The sequence below is a fragment of the Chaetodon trifascialis genome, chromosome 11, assembly GCF_039877785.1.
Source record: "Chaetodon trifascialis isolate fChaTrf1 chromosome 11, fChaTrf1.hap1, whole genome shotgun sequence".
Lineage (NCBI taxonomy): Eukaryota > Metazoa > Chordata > Actinopteri > Chaetodontiformes > Chaetodontidae > Chaetodon > Chaetodon trifascialis.
In genome coordinates, this window is record NC_092066.1 from 24,258,254 (window position 1) to 24,275,711 (window position 17,458).

Sequence of the window (17,458 nt, forward strand, 5' to 3'; positions counted from 1 at the left end):
TTTTGTGACAGGATATCATTCCACTGTTTTTAGGGTCATGTGGTCTCACCTCTGCATATGTGTTTCTCTTTGCAGCAGCAGAGTTTGTTGTTGAGACGGAGGAACAGATTCAGGATGAGCCCACAGGTAAACTTTGTTTTCATGCTGCTTCACATCAGGATAAATCAGATCCACCACAGGCCACTTATTAAAAAGAACATACATCGAAGCAGGTTCGCCTGTTTTCATTAAAACAAGATTATGACAAGATTATGGTATAATAACTGCATGCCAAATTAATCTGAGCACACAAGGCCAAATAACCTCCTAAGTTAACACGTTTGGTTGCTGAAAAGTGATGTAGCCTGTACAAGCTTCTAGCACGTTGTCTTCTCTTCGGTTTCTTCGTGCGGGTGGAGGGGCTAATCCAAATGATAATCAGAGAATAATTAATGCTGGTGCTGCTGCAGAATAGGGGCTATGATATGGGAGAAATGTGAATTCTCATGATGTAAAGGGTTTCCCAGGCAACGACACAGGTTGACTTAAGTTTCGGCAGATTCAGAAAACACTAAATAAAACCTGTTATTTTCTAATGCCGACAGTGAGGTCATCAAGGGTCCATAACCCAAATATACTGAAAATGGACTTTTAACCATTATTTCAAAATAGTTGGCAAATCATTTTCTTGGATCAACTAATAAAGCAAACCTTTCAGCTCTCTGAGGTGTCCCAGTGTAGACAGAGATCTTTGTTACATGTGAAAACAGTTTGAGTGTTTTCTGGTTGTTTTTGAATGCAGGCACCTTAATGTGGACTTAGTCAAACTTAAAGACTGTATGTTGACTTGTTTTCATGTCGGAGGCTCTCTTCTTATCCTGACGTAGAGACCAACACTTGTGAAACATTATGTAATTCAGAGTTAGTGGTGTAAGGCCAGAGCAGTGTGGACAGGTGTGGAGGAGAGAGTCTGTGGTCTACTGTCAGCTGTCAACATCGAACTGATATGCAGCTGCACTTTGGCTGCTTTCACAGAAGAACACATTATCTGTTCTTTTTGTTACTAGAAAGCTTGTGAAAGAACTTTTTTATGTTTCTTAAGAAAAAAAAAACCCTGTTATCATGCTACAGTTGCTTCAGTGTATAGGAACCCCACTCCAGACACATGGATTCAGAGGTGGGAAAAGCCTTCACATGGACTACAGCACTGCATTGTGTCTGCATATTGGTCTTCATCACACTTCTCAAAATCACACAGTTAACTGACATCATCAATTGTAACATCATATTCTACTGTATCTGTTCATAGTGAAACATACACCACCCTTTAACTAGAGACACACACAGGAGCACCTCATCTTACCATGAGAAGCAGCTTCCAACACAATACGGCGCACCACATGAAGACTAAACCGCATCCTGTTTGTGCTTCCCATAGAAACGTAGAGGCTGCCGCAGTTGTCATGGTGACGGAGCAGGGACCCACTGATGTTGCATCAGCACCATCTGAGCGTGCTCAGAGCGATGATGCACCTCTCCACCTTCAGAGAAACGATCGAGTCGTTATGACAAGCTCGCCTCCTCCCTCTGTTTTCACACCTTCCTTCGAATTTTACTTTTGGTATAAATGTGTGAGATAATGGATGAATTGTTTACTAATATGGTACTCCTGTTTCTACCCATCTTGTTTTTCTTCTTGAGTCTTTGTTCACCATTTTTGATTTTTGAGCACCCATTTTCATTTTTGTTCAGGGTGGTTTAGTTCTGTGTGGCTGTGGTCAATGGTCAGGCCATGTGAAGTCTATGTGCTCTATCTGCAGCCAGTCCACCAGAGTCTTGAATCTGCAAGAGCTGGGACTTTAAACCAGTCTGGAACTTTATTTTGAAGTCTCTCAGTGATGCAGTTTGGCTTCCTGGAGCTAAATTCTGTTGCCAAGTTAACTGAAGCCAAAGTTCATAACTGAGCCATCATTTGGCAGTTTTAAATCACTCTGAGTTAGAAGGCTATTGTGTATTCAGTGAGGACTTTGACTTTGCAGGTTCAAAAGCTTCACAGATTCAATCAAACACATAAATCTTGCTCTGAGCACTGCAGTGTTTCCACTCTGTGAAAGCTGGGGTTTCCCAGTCCCTCCTGCTGATAAAAACATTGGCTCGATGGATGTCTTTTCCTGCCCCTCTATCACAGTGTACATCTAGATTCATTCAGCTGTGTTCACTTCTGTTTTATAGATTCTATGCAAAGCTGGTGTGATATCTGTGACACACCTCCCTCACCCCTTCTCCCCCACTCACTTTATTTACCACTCAGTATGTGTCCACTCCAGGATGAGCCATATGCTAGCATGTGAATTCAGAGAAAAAGCGTGTGTGTGTGTGTGTGTGTGTGTGTGTGTGTGTGTGTGTGTGTGTGTGTGTGTGTGTGTGTGTGTGTGTGTGTGTGTGTGTGTGTGTGTGTGTGTGTGTGTGTGTGAGCATGCATGTGGATGTCTTCCTCATGTACCCCATGATGAGTGTTCTTTGTTTTGACAAATCTTTTGCATATTCACCCTCTCTGTGTGCCGTAGACACCATGATTTAGTCTTTGAGACTGTTTGACTTTTTCTTGTTTGTTCTCTAACTACTTTTACCTCTGTGTGTTTGTGTTCTGTAGATTCCTAGCTGTTCATATTTGTTTTGATATTTTCAGATATGATTACTAAGACCATCTAACTAGACTATCAAAAAAGTTTTAAGTGAAGTTGTGACTTAAACTTCAGCTGTGTAAACTGTGATGTAAATTAGGACACCATGGACAGTGCAGACCTGTCACACTGGTGTACAGATGTTTTTTCCAAACACACCAGCTGTAAGTGGACTCAGCCTCACAGGCTGGTTCAGGGTAGTTAAGGTATCCTGATGCATTTGAACCCTTTGTGATCCACTTTCTCTAATGTGTAAATGCTCTGTTATTTCTGGCTCACAAAGGGTTAAATCGATCAGGCATCATATTCCTGTGGAAGTCAGCCACAACTAGCGGACAGACACCAGTTAAATTACCAACATCTTTTTTTATCATCAGTGGTGAAATTTCACCGCCTCATTCCCTCTGCTGAAAAAGTTGTGTGTTTTATTTACTTGAAGGGAAACTCTGAGACATTTCTTTAGTCACTGTTCCCTTTTCCTTTTTGACATCAGAATTTGTCTTGGTGTGTTTTTTAGTCATTGATCCATGGCGGGAGGGCTCCTGCAGAGAACACAACATCATCTTCCACATCATTCCATCATAGAACTAAAATTGTGGGATTAAAAAAGCCAAATGACTTTTGTATGTCATTGTGAAGGTGATGGCCCAGTCTGCAGGTGAACCTCCTTTGTTCCATGAGACGTAACTGTGACACTAATATTTGGGACAATGGGTGCAGCACTGTGGATGACACCTTTCTGTTGGGATACTGACAATAAACATGATGTAGATCTGCTGTTGCAAGCTTAATCACAACACACCGCTTCTAGAAGATGAAGAAGAGTAAAGCATTCCTCATTTTTTGAAATTCTATGGTTTGGTGTCACAGTCCCACTTTGTGTCTGTAGTCCTCACATACTGTAACTAGCAGATTGTTTTTAGAGATGCAACACATTCCAGTGGTGTGCAGTAGTCCTTTTTGTAGGATGTCTGGTGTCTTTTTCTGTAACACTAGCTGGTCTTTTCTACTTCCTAACACTTTGTAAGTCAACGTGAACTGTAAAACCTTTTTAACATTGAATAGTACAATCTTTACCAAGAGAGAGCTTCTAGATTTTTAAAAGGAGCATTTATAAAAAGGAACTTGGAGAAATTAAAAAAAAAATAAATAAATAAATAAATTTTTTTGAAAATGCTTTAAGCCATAAGCTGTTAGTGGCAGGCGGGTTAAAGGGGCTCTGCTATTTCAGGACAAACTTTATTCTCTAAGAATTAAAAAGGAAGAGCAATAACATTAAAACTGCAGACCAAACACTGCAGCAACTGGGTCAAGCAGATTTTGATATTTTTTTTGTTACTAACCTTTGATCAGAAGTCATGAAAGTGATGGAAAAGGTTGTGATAACACTGACAGATTGGCTTCCAGACAAAGGAGGTGGCAGTTGTTAACTGACAGTGTCTGCTGGAAACGGTGTGATAGCTGTGTAGCAGGCTGAGCTCCACAGTGTTAAGAGGAAATATAGTTGTTGGTTAAAAACTGCCTATGTCTGCCTCAGTGTTGTCTGCAGCTCAAATACTGTCATGTAAATGCTGACTATGATCTTTAAATTATTGTGAAGTAATGGTATTAAGGAGATTTGAAGTGTCAGTTGTCTGTAAATGATCTGTTGCTGCAATAAAAGGATTGGGACGACACAGACTCCAGGCTTGTTTTATTACTTTAAACTCGTCTTGCCTGTTGATGGTTTGGGACACACAGGCCATCTGTCACTACCTGCTCAAGCTTTAGCATCTTGCGGCTTCTCATTGGGACTCCATGCCTCATGTTAGCTAGTTGGAGCCCACAGTGACCTGTGGCTTAAAACAAGTTTTGGAAATGAAAGAATGGAGTGCCACTTACAAATGATTGACATTTAAACAGTCATTTTAATGTTTTCCAGTTGTTGTTTTGCTTCTAAATATTGAAAATGTCCATATAGTTTTCCACCCTAATGAATATAAACTATAAAAACTGACATGAAATAAAGGTGTCATTGGGAAAATGGCATTCTGAAATAGAAGCAGACTTTTGAAAAGGCCCTTAAAAGTGTCTGATATGAATAAAATGAATTCCTGTAAAGTTTATGAAAATGAGAATACTAAAATAAATTTTCAGAATACAGAGCTGGTGAACAACTGAGAGTCCACACTGTTTCATCTATATATTTTACACAGTGTATTCATGTATGACTCCATACATTTAAATTTAGTTTTCATTCAAAAGAATGTGAGCAGAGAACCGAGTATCTAAGACAGACATCCAGGTTAAAATTCATTCATTTACTGCGGAAAATTGGTTTCAGAATGAGTGTGTGTTTCTGGTCTGAGATCAAAGAATTTAAATCATATCCAGGCATTATACACATTAAAGGTTATAATACCATCATAGAAAGGACTACAGAATGAAACTTTCTTAACACATAATGAATATCAAATGAAAAATACAAATATCTTCCCCTGAACCAAGTTAATCAGTAGGCAATGAAATATATATATATATCTATGTGTATATATACGTGTATATGTGCATGTATGTGTGTGTGTGTGTGTGTGTGTGTGTGTGTGTGTGTGTGTGTGTATGTATGTGTGTATACTAAGTATCAAATTTTCATTTTTTATAAATTAAGAAACTATTTATCTATTCATTCATTCATTCATTCATTCATTCATTCATTCATTCATTCATTCATTTATTCACTACTCCCCTCCTACCATGACCTCTATTTATTTCATTTCATGTTTATTTCAGGATGATACTTGGCCATCAACCTCTAGGGCTCTGATTGCAGTAACATAAATGAATGTAATTATAGTTCCAAGTTAACAAGTCAACATTGCCAGAAGTTAAGGAAGTGTCCTTTTATAGTCCAATTAGCAAGTCCAGTAAGACCCCAGCAGCCTCCCAGTCCACTGATGTCCTCACTGTGACAGAGCGGGGAGACTTAAAAGGTTTGATGACTGGAATGATCTCTTCCTTTAAGTCTTTGAATGAAGATGCTTCTCTCATCAATCAGCATGTTGTATAGGTGGTGGGAAACATTCAGGAGGCTAACCAACTTGGACATCACCTTCCTGTTGGTCACCGCCTCTAGAGAGTCCAGCTCAACTCTTCCTCCAATCCAATCAAGTGAACTGGCCTTCCCGACTATCTCCTTGAGCTTGTTGGCTTCTCTCACTTTCACACTCTGTCCTGAGCACATGACAGCATAACAAATAGCAGTGACCATTATAGACTGGTAGAACATCTGCACCGTTCTGTGATCGAGGTGCACACCAGTGTACCAGATGCTGATGGTGTAAACTCTCACTATAAGTTACTTTGGTAGGTTCAACCTCTTCAGCGGCCACAGAAAGTACATCTCTTGCTCTGCAAGATATGTCGTTCACATGTTCATCTATCAGAAATTAGCGGGTGTGTTTATGCAGGCTTAAAGAATTTCAATCATCCATGAACTGCTAAAAATGAAAAGAGTAAGGAGAACACAAGCTATGGCACAAGCTAATGCTAACAAACGAGCTAGAAAAGCTGAAAAGTTCACTAAATATGTTAAAAAAAAATGTGCTAAAAACTTGTCTCTCTTCAATCCAGCCTTTAACTGACTATGACCTTTCTGATACAGGCCTGAAACCTTTGACCAGTGGTGAATCAGGAACTGGGAGACTCTGTCATGCTTGTTTGTCTCAGAGGTGCCAATTTGCTGAGTGTGCACGTGAGGTAAAATACCGTCTCAGTTCTCAACTTTACTTTCATATCTTCACATCTTATTTTTACTGTTATCAAGTGGGATTTATTCTCCATCTTATTTTACATTCATTTTCAATCCCTGTTTTCATGTTCATTCTTTTTTTTTTTTTTTCACGTGAAGCACTTGGTGAATATGATTTCTTTGTCATAAAGCACTTCAAGCTGCAATTGATGTATGAAAGGTGTTATGCAAGGAAGCTTATTATTATTATTATTATTATTATTATTATTATTATTATTATTATTATTATTATTATATCAGTGTATCCTGTCATAAAGTCAAAGTCTGATGACAAAAGCTTACAAGTGACCAATAAATGCAATGCTAAAACCGTAACATCAAGAAAGACGGCTTGCCACGGCTTGTGTCATTCATCCAGTATTTCATTAAATTTTTTGCACTTCCGTACAGCATTTGCTTTGATTTATCATGCATCCTCATTCCAAAGACACCACATGAACACATGTAGTGTGCTCATACACAGTGGTGACGTTATTCAGAATGACTTCTGGGCTGCTGCACGGTGGCACAGTAGGTAGTGTGCGTGCCTCACAGCAAGAAGGTCGCAGGTTCGATTCCCGGGTCGGGCCTTTCTGTGTGAAGTTTGCATGTTCTTCCCGTGCATGCGTGGGTTCTCTCCAGGTACTCTGGCTTCCTCCCACAGACCAAAAACATGCTCATTGGTGACTCTAAATTACCCCTAAGTGTGAGTGTGAATGGTGTGTGAATGGTTGTGTGTATGTGCCCTGCGATCGGCTGGCGACCGGTCCAGGGTGTACCCCGCCTCCCGCCCGTTGACAGCCAAGATAGGCTCCGGCCCCCCCACGACCCCAAAAGGGATAAGCGGCATAGAAAATGGATGGATGGACTTCTGGGCTGAGGAGAAGTTTTACAAAAATGAAACCTCCAAATGAAACAGTGGTGGGCTATGGGGAACATGCTTTTTGGGTTGCAGGGGATACGTCATTGCAATATCATGACTAGCCAAATGCTTTCACGAAACAAAAGTGAGTTTAGTTACCATATTAAATATACTTTAATACAAAATAATATACTAAAATATACAAATATACATTTGTAGTTATTTAGAAGGTTTAAAGAATCAAAGCAGCCAAAGTGAGAAAGCTGGAGTTTTAACCAGGAGAGGTGAATTCCACAGGAAGTTGCCCACTTCCAAACTATTTGTCTCACAGATTTCAAGGTTAGTAATAACTGGACTGGATCATTTCTATTACTGGGTAGGACTAAAACTATCCAACCCCCAGTAATCCATAACAAACACACAGTAAAGTACATAATATACACAGTGTTGAGCTGTCTTGGGTGGAGAACTCACTGTATAAAAATGGAGTTCCTGCCACCTAGTGTCTCATTTGGCTTTTGCATCAAAGGACATGACAGCTAGTTCCCTCAGAAAACATGCTCCAACAGAGGCAGATGAACATGATTCATTCCTTGGTGATCCTAGTCCATTGCTGCCAAACATACAGGAATATTGCCTTAAAGACACTGTGCAAGTGAAATCTGTGATTTTAGAGTGAAACTAAAGTAAAGAGACATTGTATAGATTATTTTTGCACATAGATTGATCACTGATTGATGAATAATTACTGTGCACACATTAATCTTTTATTATGCTTTATTCCCTTGTCCAATGGAGTGCCAGAGACATGCATGTGCTACCTCGGTGACACATCTGTCTTCAGCTGCTTCTTTTTAGCTGCCAGCAAAGAATTCACAAGGAGAGTATAGCACATTAAGTAACCCTCCAGTTCCAGCCTCCACTGTCCAGGCACCATGGGGCCCTGTCACTTCTCGTGTTGCTCCATGTTTCTACGGTAGCCTTGAATGGACAAGCCAAACATTGAGTGTGTATGTTTGTGGGGTGTATGTGTGTGATGCTCTGCATGCAAGTACATGTCAGATTGAAAGATTGTACTGATCATGGTGTATATATCATGGCAGATATGTGAGTGAGTGAGTGAGTGAGTGAGTGAGTGAGTGAGTGAGTGAGTGAGTGAGTGAGTGAGTGAGTGAGTGAGTGAGTGAGTGCTGGATGTTTATTGTGGATGGTGGACAGGTAAAAGGAGGTAATGAGAGATGAAACTGATCCAGAAATGAAGAATTTATCATAGATGTTTATGACGGCTGATACCTGTGGCCATGTACAGTTTTCAGGTATGATCTGTTTTGACTTTAGATGAGTTAAGAGAATATTCCAGACTTCATTAAAGACCGATATGTTATTTATTTGTGTAGGCCATTATTCTCTCTATTGAAATGTGTTCTGTAAACAGGTTGTTCCAATGAGTGATATGACAAGATTTTTTAGATTTCCAGTTTTGAACAATTCATTTCTTAATGATAGTTAGAGAGATGAGTGATGGGCTTCTGTATTTAGTTGGGAGGGCATAATATCTGTAATGTGTAATATCTCAAATCAAAAACAGTGATGTGGACATGTGAGATTCTGCAGCTAAGAGAGTGAAGAGTTTCTCGGTGCCTGCTCTCCAAAGGGAGGCCCAAGTGGCATGAAAATAATGGTGCATTGTGAACAGATGTCTGTGACAGCCAATACCATTTTAAACATTTTACCTTGTATCAAGTGGGTTCGATTGACGGTGTTGTATAAGTTGAAGATTTTGTGTGAGCAGTCATAGAGAAGATGTTTTTATAGATTTATATCCAAAAATCAGGGTTGGGAGGCAGAGCCAACTCCTTTTCCCATGTTGAAGTTGAACGTTCTATGGAGGTTTCTGAGATGGATTTAAGTCTATAAAGTTTGGAAATGATTTTTTTTTTTTTTTTTTTTCTTGATGATTCATGATCTCATCACTTAGCTTAGGGGATTGTAGTGTGCTGTTGTTCTGTTAATTTTGTATTTCATTATGGATTTTCATTGTTGTTAGAAGAGGAACTGGTCTCTCCGAGCCTCAGACCTCATAATTACTGTATTAAATGATATGACTTAGTTGTTTTGGAATAGGTGATGGAGGTGAGAGTTTCCCCTTTAGTAGACAGGGGTGTTGTGCAGCTAGAGGTCTGGGTTTTTGCCGTGTTGGGCTGTATCTACATGCTACTAATGATGATTAAGTGATTTTATGGGTTTTCTGTGTCAGAGTGGAAGAGATTGTGTTGTTCTTGCAGTAATCCAGTTTCTTCATTGATTGTGGTAGGAAGGGAAGGTCTGCAGTTGAGGTGGTTTGACATTGATTTTGTTCTAATTTGAGCCATGAGTTATCAAGGTTGAGGTTTTGGGTTTCTGGGTGAGTCATTAATGAATCAAGTATTTTGAACCGTTAATTAGCGGGGGTCATGGGAAGCATTGAAAACAAATGATCAGTTTGAGGAAAAGTTTCGTTCTAACTGTACTCATCCAATGAGAGTGAGTGATAGCTCAGTCCAGTGTTTGAAGTTTATTTATTTATTTATTTATTTATTAGATCCCCATTAGCTGCTGAAATGAACAGCAGCTACTCTTCCTGGGGTCTCATCAATTTCATCAACTGAAAAAGCAGCAAACATTAAATACATTTACATTATTTCACATTCATACTCACAAATACACATGACACAGACACCAGCTCAACACTTAAACAGATAATACTGTTGCTCTACATGTTGACAATTAATTTCAGAAACACTTTTAAGGATCACTTGACAATGCATTTTCTAAGTTATCATAATAGTAAAGGAAAGCAAGCAGCTCAATTTTACATCTCCAACCAGATGTATATAACACAACATACAAGCAGTAAAATAATCATCATACTTGTTGGGTAAATAAAAACAATTGAAGCTTTTTCTTAAAACTCATAACATTACTCTCTGAGACCAGAAAAAAAGGTAAATCATTCCATGCCAGCATTGCTCTGTAATGCATTGTTTTCTGTTTAAAGTTAGTTGTGCATCGCGGCAACACAAACCGACCTTCCGACAACTGTCGAGTGAAATGATAATGAGTATCTGAAAAAAATTCTAAGGTCCTATACAGTATTTCTGGTGTTTTTGCTATAATGATGTTTTTGACAAGACATATTAGTGAATATTGCACCCTGCATCTGACACTCAACCAAGCTAAACGATCATTCATTAATCTTACATTTGTTTGGTATGGGCATTGAAGGACTAAACGGGCTGCTTTATTTTGGGCAACCTGCAACCTATACAAATTACTTTCTGTTGTACTGGACCAAATTACAGAACAATAGTCTAAGTGTGACAGCACCAGTGCCTGCACCACTTGCTTTAGTAAACGATTAGACATTAATTTTCTGCAGTGTTTAATCACAGCCATACCCCTACCCATTTTTTTTAACTATTTGATCGACCTGGTTGTTCCAGGACATTTGGCTGTCTGCAATAATTCCTAATAGTCTTACCTCTGTTACTTGTTCTATCTCTGTGTCACCCAAAGATATGTGAAGCTTAGGTGCTTCTCTTAATGAACGTTTAGAACCTAGAACTATACATTTTGTTTTGCCCCTATTTAGAACCAGTTTATTACATAGCATCCATTTTTCTGTTAACTCTAATTCCTTATTTAATATTTTAGTCAATTCATCAGTTGTATAGGCTGATGATTTGTAGATTGTCAAATCATCTGCATACCCCGCAACAGTGGCATGATCCAAGATCAAAGGAAAATCATTGATAAATATAGAAAACAAAAGCGGCCCCAAAGAAATTCCTTGTGGCACCCCACAGCTCACAGCTCTCTGCTCAGAATAACTACCATTAAAGTATACTGTACATTTCCTCTCAGTCAGATAACTTTCAACCCATGCTACAGCAGATCGTTCAAAACCATAACAGCGCAGCTTATTCAATAGCACACAGTGATCAAGAATGTCAAATGCTGCACTCAAATCAAGTAGTACAGAACCAACAATTTTTTTATCATCAATTTCCTTCATCCAGTCGTCTGTCATCTGAGTGAGTGCTGTGGAGTGTCCTTTTTTGTATGCATGTTGATATACTGAATTCAGCCCATTTTTACAAAAATAACTTTGAATTTGATCATATATTATTCGTTCCATGATTTTACTAACGGCTGGTAATGCACTGATTGGTCTACTATTCTTGTCCGAAAATGATTCTCTATTATTCTTTGGCGATGGTAAAATTTTGGCTACTTTCCATTCAGCAGGGCAAACGCTTGTTTCTAACCTCAAGTTAATGATATGCGCAACAGGCTGAGCAATCAGATCAGCAACAGCTTTCAATAACTTCGTATCAAGGTTGTCAACACCAGAAGGTTTTTCTTTACTTGCTTGGAGTAATGTCAATATTGTCTCAGATTGGATTCTTTCAAAAGTAAACTTACACAATTTATTATACCTTATTTTGTCCCTTATCAGTTTACTGGAAAATCCATCATCTTCATCAATAGATTGCAAATCCTTGCAAAATAGAAGTCATCTTCTATTTTAGGGATGTTATTGAGGTTGAAGAGCTCTGACACCCTATCACAGAAATATAAATGCCTAAATATGATTTATTTCCAGTGTGAAGCGGGAGGAGGAAATCTTGGGTTGCAGAATCCCAAGCTTCTTCAGACAGTGGCTGTCTGGTTCGTTTGTTCCAGTTTAATGTATAGTGTGAGACTGTGTAGAAGTTGTTAATGATATTGAAAGTTACCTGTAGTGACATTCAGTAAGTACAATAATAAGCCATCTGCATAAGGACTAATTTTATGTTCTGATGGCATCCTGAATTCCTTAAAGTTCATTGTTTAGTTTCACTGCTGCCATCAGTGGTTTGTTAGTTAATAAGTTGTAAAGCTCAATGAGGTGACCCTGTTAGTGATTATTGTGGCTTTAGGTGTACAGTGGTCTTATTCAATGGATGAACAACTCTTCAAAATCAAACTTGTGCAGGGTGCTAAATAGAAAGGTTGTTTACTTTGTAAATGCATTTATGGCTTTGTTTTGTTTTTGTTGTGATATAATGATTCAGTTAAAAAGCCTGCAGATGTCACCTGAAGCATGCCTGTTTTTGATGAAGCCTAGTCGCCAGTGTTTTCATAGTAACTTTTAAATCTGTGTTTGTTAGAGAGATGGAATGACAGCTGGAAGGGTGGGTTGTATCTTTATTGGAGTTTAACAGAAGTGTCACTACACCAGTATTCATGTGCATAGGTGTAATGGAGGTAACTTTAATTTCTACTGAAAAAATATGATAAAATATCCCAGAGGTGTCTATAGAATTCAGCTGGAAATTCAAATAGAAGTTTTTCTTCACCTCTGTCACCAAGTGCTTGCTTATGAGGGAATAGTTCGGCCTCTGTAGATAAAGAGCCTGTACCAGCTCTATATGGAAAGTGTCCTGAGACAACCTCTGTTGTGATTTGGCGCTATATAGATAAAATTGAGTTGAATTGAACTGAATCAGTCTCGTCCAAGTGATTTAGTATTTAGACAATTAATTCAGGTCTTTGTTGAGTTCTTCAGAGGAAAGGGCTGCATCTAGAATTTGTTAGTGTACTCAAAGTTTCCATATTTGAGTTATTGTATGATACTTCCTAGGTGGGTCTTAAGTTGGCTCAGTTCTTTCGGTTCACTGGGGTTATTGGTGTATTGACTTGTTTGGGGTTTTTTGCTCTCAGATATTTTTCAGTTCTTGTTGCTGTTTTTTCTCATGTGATGAATATGACACAATTTCACCTCTAATTACTGCTTTGCTTGTTTCCCACAATAATGATGGTGAGATTCCTGGAGAGCCATTCATCTCCAGGATGATTGCTGAATCTCCACTCTCTGTTGATCAATGAATTGAGATCAGGATCTTCTAAAACTGTGTATTAAAGCCTCATCTTGCAAGAAGCTTAATACATGCTTGGGTGTTTATGGCAGATGGAAATGTATTTGCTGGTCATGATTGAATGAATTGTGTTTTATATGTAGGGTGAGTGAGCTGCTTACAAGAAAAAAGTCTGTTTTGTGGAGGAAGATTGATGAAGGGAGGAAATATATGAATATTTTCTTAATGATGATTTTCCATTCTCCAACTATCAGCAAGTCCAAAATCAGGCACTGGAGTGGCACTGGAGTGCCAGTTTCCTGAGCTCTCAGAGGTACTTGAGTGGTCAGTTGTGAGGATGATAACAGTATTGACATCTCCAGCAATCTTGATATGTGCTGAGCCACATAGTTGGGAGAAAAAGTGATGTGATTAGTAGATGCATTAATGCTAATAGACCTGTCATTTACATCAATAATTGATGTCTTATGGAGATATGGAATGTTATTATTTACTAGAATTGAGACAATTTTGCTTACTGTTGGGTTAGGGTTAGGGTTATTGGTGAAAATACTGTATCATATATTTTACATTTGAGATATTGTTGTTTCCTGTGTGCAGCATATATCCACCTTTAATTTCATGCAGGTTCATTCTATGTTACTAATCTCACTGTTTGAGGTTTGAGGTCCGGACTTTGAGAAGTCCCGCTATACATTATGAGCATCTAATACATACAAACAAAAGTTGACTGTATGATGTCAGATTAATTTTCAAGGATTCAATCATATGAACATTTTATTCACCTTTAAAGTGAAAGAAAAATAAATAAATAACCCAGCTTTAAAAAGTGTTACAAAACCTTCTATTTTCAAAAATGCTATTAGTTTATTTGTGATTTTGAAATATAAAGTGAAAGTAAAAATGAAGTAAAACATTAGTAACTCTTTAGCAGTGTCATATTTCATTTAACTTTTGGTGTTTTGTGTTTTGTTTTTTTTTTCTGGTCATTCCTTTATTCAGAAGGTGGACATCATTATCAAACAAAATGACCCATGTCAGCGTTTGTCTCTGCTCTCAGAGAGCCGATACAAGCCTTCAGTAATCAGTTAGAGGTCAATCCATGTGTGTGAATGCTGGACAAACATTTCATGTCATTTCCCCCAGACCTGTTTCAGTTGAGCTTCTCTGCTGATTTGCTTTTATACTGTAAATCCAAAGAACTACAACAGGATAAGGTGTATGAAGACAAGGTGGAAGGAAGGAGGAGAAAAAAGGACAAATAGTGCATGTCATTGTTAAACCGATGGCTTTTGCTACCATCTAGTCACGAATTAAAGTAATTACAACACTATAAACAGCATGACGTACTAACATCAGTGATACTGTTTAAGTTACAGACAGGAACATTTTTGGGTGTGATGTCAACATTGTTCATCATTGTTACTGCCATCATACTGATAAAAAATACAAAATCTATAGGTCTGATATAATCTGTGTTTAGAGGATATTAAAACATGTTTATGGATAATTGGACAGATTTGGCTCAGGATTTGTCCTTTGTCCTCCCTTTTGGTGTTCTTCCCATTTGGCTAACATGCCATGAATGTGGCATGACATGCTGAGCAGGTACAATGTTTATTTATCGTGTTTGGCCATTTAGTTTAGCATTTTAGTGTGCTAATATTTACTAATCAGTAGAGTTTAGAACGATGGGAATGTCAGTGTTGCAAGTATTTCCTCATGAGGCTAAGCCGAAAGCAAAATTACATTTTTTTTGTACCTGAAGATGATGCCAGAGGAAAAAATCAGAGAATCACATTAATCCATTTGACAGTTCTTGAGACACTTCACTCAAAATCCTAAACATAAACCTACTGATGGCACCAGAGGAAAAGTCATAGGATCAACCCTGTAGAGAACATCAGTGGAGCAATGGCAATCCATCTAATAACTGTTGAGATATTTCAGTCTGGACCAAAGTGGTGGACCGACAGGCAGACCACCATTGCTGTCCCTGGAGCCCTGATGCTAGCTAGGCTGCAAACAAAATCACATAAAAGACTTTTCTGGAAATACAGCAGACACTCTGACAGCTGAGTTTTCAATCTGTGCCAGTTCAATACTGTAACATGGACAATGACATAGTGACACTGGCATAAGAACCACTGAGACAAAGACAGGGGAGAGATGAGACAGCAGCATCAACCGTGTACAGTCATGTGAGCAGCACTGTGTCTGGCCTGTGTCTGAAAGAGAGGAAGACACACAGACCACACAGAAACAGAGTCCCGCTGAGCATGACTCATGCCCTCAGAACAAACACACTGAGCCTTAATACTGATGACAAACAACACACACCCCTCACTGGGTCACAGCATCTGTCTACATCAGTGCAGGCTGGACTAAAGATGGACAAAAGTCTGTGTTACTCCTGAACAACATGCTGTCATGGTTAGTCTTTTTCACTGTGACACTTTACACATTATGTGCTTCACAAGTCCCTGGAGGGAGTTGTGGGACCGTGGAATGATTTCTATTTTATGAGAACTAGCTTTTAGGTCAGATGTTGAACTATGAAACAGCAGATCAAGTAAGTGGAGTGAGTGGATTTGGTGTAATATGATAAAACGTCTATGAGCTGATTTAACACTAAATTAAACAGAAGATACTGTGCTGTCAAACTGGACCTACATGTAGAGCTTAAAATACCTTCACATTTTAGTTTGTCAGTGGTGCTTTTTGCCACGTTAAAAGCCAAAGGTGGTCAGACTGTCAGGCCTCTGATTTTTACCTGCTGAACACTAAAATGCTGGTTTATTTTATCAGCTGTAAACCTTGGCCTGGCGTTCACCTTTAATGCACTTTTTAAAAAAAACATAAATAAAATAGGGGTGTCCTCAGCTGCCACATGCAGGCCTCATTATATTCCCCAAATGTCCCTCAGGGCTACTTGTTGCCTTTTGTTAGCCTAAGTGCTCCACTAGTTGTCAAAGAGCCTCTGTGATGTGTGTGTGCCCTGATTCCGCCTAAATGCATTCTAAGTTCTAAGAACTAGCTGGTAAACATAAATGCAGTCTTGCATATAAAATCTGTGAACTATTTATTCAGTTTTTTGTTCTACCTTGACTGTTTGAGCTGCAGCAGAGACAGTTTTGTACGTGTATAGGCAACATGCTCAAGCAAAAAAACAACAAGCGAGCCCAGAAAACCTGCAGGCAGCCATCTCAGTACATCGACAGAGAGAAACCCACTTGATGGACTTGGATTGGATGTCACATCAGACAGGAGCTATTAGAGCAGCAAAGGAATGAAGGAACAGGGATGCAGAGGCCTGTCCCACAGCAGAGATGCTGAGCTGGAAACACTGCCAGCAGACAGTGTTGGGTGTCCTAGCATATCCTATGCTAACATTTTGCTAACAGTGTCCTCTTGTGGTCATGTGAATAATGAGCAGAAGCAGTTACAAACCTCCTTTGATAAAGAAAATGACACAGCTCTTCTGTGAGCACCACTTGCATGACTTTGACCACTGTACCATTTGTCATTCATGTAATATGTAGATCTCCGGTTCGGCCATTTACCTTGCAGACCTGATGAACAAAATGTTAAAAAAAAAAAAGAGAGAGAGAGAGGTTCCCCATTTTTATTTTTGCCCCTGCCCCTAAGAGCGTGTATGCACACCACTGTCAGTCCAGAATCCTGCAGTCAGCTGTCAGGACTGAACACTGATTGGTTGGTCTGCTGTCCTGAATCTTGGCTGGATCACACACTTCACTTCCATTGTGTGTGTGTGTGTGTGTGTGTGCGTGCGTGTGTGTCCAGTGTGCTGAACTCATACTGAGTTCTCTGGCATAGTTGCTATGGTGAATTTCTGACCAACCAATCAAAGCTTTGTCTGCAGTGTGTGTGCAAACACGTACACATAAAGTAACATGTAGCACGTACTATACAAGACACACACACCACATAAACACACAGATTGCATTTCAGCTCCGATATGTGTAATAAAGCACTGTCTCCCTCCTCTCTGTCTACTACCCACCCCCAGTCGTTTTGGTCCCTCTGCTCTCCTTCCTGTTATTGCCATGGAAACTCAGCTGAGATTGCAGAGTTGCAGCAGCAATGAGGGGAGTAGGTAGAGATTGAGGGCGAATGAGCACGGCAGAAACAGAGGAGGTAAACTGGGGTGAAAAGTAAGAATGTTATAAAGGGGGATGTAATATCTTTCATTTGAAATCAATGAGCCAGTGGATGTCTAAGTCATCATTAGTCTTTTCTTGAGTCT

At 39.1% G+C, this 17,458-nt stretch overlaps 1 protein-coding gene across 3 annotated transcripts in view; it reads left to right on the forward strand.

The window, feature by feature from the left end:
* The window catches only part of asph (aspartate beta-hydroxylase), a 31,292-nt gene extending 26,949 nt beyond the window's left edge, over nucleotides 1-4,343 (forward strand). For all 3 annotated transcript variants that reach the window (XM_070973588.1, XM_070973589.1, XM_070973590.1), the window contains 2 exons: nucleotides 76-126; nucleotides 1,418-4,343. In XM_070973588.1, coding sequence (XP_070829689.1) covers nucleotides 76-126; nucleotides 1,418-1,425 — 59 coding nt within the window. In that variant the 3' untranslated portion in view covers nucleotides 1,426-4,343. The remainder of the gene's footprint in view (nucleotides 1-75; nucleotides 127-1,417) is intronic.
* Nucleotides 4,344-17,458: the final 13,115 nt, after the last annotated feature.